The sequence below is a fragment of the Mus caroli genome, chromosome X (genome assembly GCF_900094665.2).
Source record: "Mus caroli chromosome X, CAROLI_EIJ_v1.1, whole genome shotgun sequence".
Taxonomy (NCBI): domain Eukaryota; kingdom Metazoa; phylum Chordata; class Mammalia; order Rodentia; family Muridae; genus Mus; species Mus caroli.
The window spans coordinates 132,799,359-132,801,112 of record NC_034589.1 but is presented as its reverse complement, the minus strand read 5'-3'; the positions used below and the strand labels follow the sequence as shown (position 1 = coordinate 132,801,112).

The following is a 1,754-nucleotide window of genomic DNA, read 5'->3' as shown; positions in this document are numbered from 1 at the left end:
AAAAAAAAAAAAAAAAAAAAAAAAACAAATGAAAAGCTAGAAACAAAATCTAGCAAGTATAACAAAATAATTCTTGGGTCTCAAATTTCCTTTAGGATGTAGGACATACACAAGATGTGGTGTCATTTGCCTTTAATCTCAGCACTCAAGAGAGAAAGGCAACCATATCTTGGAGCTCAAGGATAGCCTGGGCTTACACAGTAAGTTTCATGATAGCCAGAGCTATATATATGGAGACCCTGTCTCAAAACACCCAAATAAACAAAAAAAAACAAAAACAATGTAGAATGCAAAAGTCACTCACTTTCTAAGAACTCTTGTTCAAGTCCTACATCTAAATAAGGAAAAGAAAGCTTTGGAATAATTAACACTGACAGTTCTTTTCTTAATACTATCAAAGTATTGCCAACGTTCTGCTTTCTAGACAGAGAGAAGTTAGGCTCTTTAGTAGGCTCTGCTTTTGACAGGTAAAATGAAAACTGTCAGTGTCCTCCCCAGTGCCAGGACACCATTTACTACTTTTTAGTTTCTGCCTTGCAATAATGAATAAAGGCCACATCAAAGTCCCTAAGGAGGCTCTTCTACAGAGTGCCACTGTGTCTTTACTATGAAGTATACGAGCTATTCATATTTGTTACTATTAAATACCTACCAGGTTTGCTGTAGATACAGTTGTGGTATACACACTGGAAGTTTCATAGCCTTGTTCTAGAGGATATAGCCAAAGATAAAAAAAAAGAAAGAGCATTATTTTTAGTTCAAAACATCATAAATAATGAAGAATATCAAATTAACTCCAGATCACTAACCTGAAGAATAAAGATAATCTCCATGATATCCTCCTAGAAAACAGAAATATGTGTTTACAGATCTTTTTAACATGACAGACCAAAATCATCAGTAATTGCTTTTTCTTGAGTTTTACGGGCATATTTTCACAACTAAAATACAAATACATATATGGTGGTTTGAGTTTTCCTATTAGTCAACAGAAGACAAGGTAAGCTGTCAAAAGTAGAAGTTTCTGCTCAAATTTTTCTTAGGTGTCAAGAATATTTTCTTCTATGTACGTACCAGAGATAATGTTTGAACTATCTTTTTTAATAAAGTTACTCAAAATGCCTCATACTTCCTTAATGTATACAATTCTTTATTGGAATGGATGACATATAACATTCAATAAATGTTAACATGTTTTGAATTTAAGCAAAAAAAAAAAGCGTTTTGGGTTATCTGGGTTCTGGGGTTGGAAGTTAAGCTCCTCAGATTTGCATAGCAGCACTTCTACCCACTGAATCATCTCACCACCCTTAATCTTATACTTCTTTCAAGTTACTAAAAAAAGATGGTGTGAAACATCAAAAATATTTCCAAATTCTGATATACAAATGCTACAGCAATCGTCTTTTCAAAGATTACTTACTTAGCACTAACTGACTCACCATTATCACAGTGGTCATTACTGTCTCCGGAATTCAAAGGTGGTTTGCATGAGTTATAGCCCTGCCTTGCAACACAGTAGCCTGAAGTAGCAGGAACCATTGTAGTGGGACCACCATTGTTCTGTACCAAAGAAAGACATATACACACAGAATTACTCCTGTATTAGTCAGAAAAAAGGCTAGAAGGATGCTCTAAAAGTGAGTTAATAATAGAAACTAGCCTAGCAAACACAGGAGTGGATGTTCACAGTCAGCTATTGGATGTATCACAGGGCTCCCAATGGAGAAGCTAGAGAAAGTACCCAAGGAGCT

The 1,754-nt window shown here is 35.0% G+C and overlaps 1 protein-coding gene across 1 annotated transcript in view; it reads right to left on the bottom strand.

Moving 5' to 3' along the window:
- Alg13 (ALG13 UDP-N-acetylglucosaminyltransferase subunit) overlaps positions 1-1,754 on the bottom strand; it is a 55,812-nt gene that overhangs the window by 20,039 nt on the left and 34,019 nt on the right. The window contains 3 exon segments of the mRNA XM_021153662.2: positions 653-708; positions 810-842; positions 1,443-1,563. Of these exon segments, the coding sequence (XP_021009321.1) occupies positions 653-708; positions 810-842; positions 1,443-1,563 (210 nt within the window).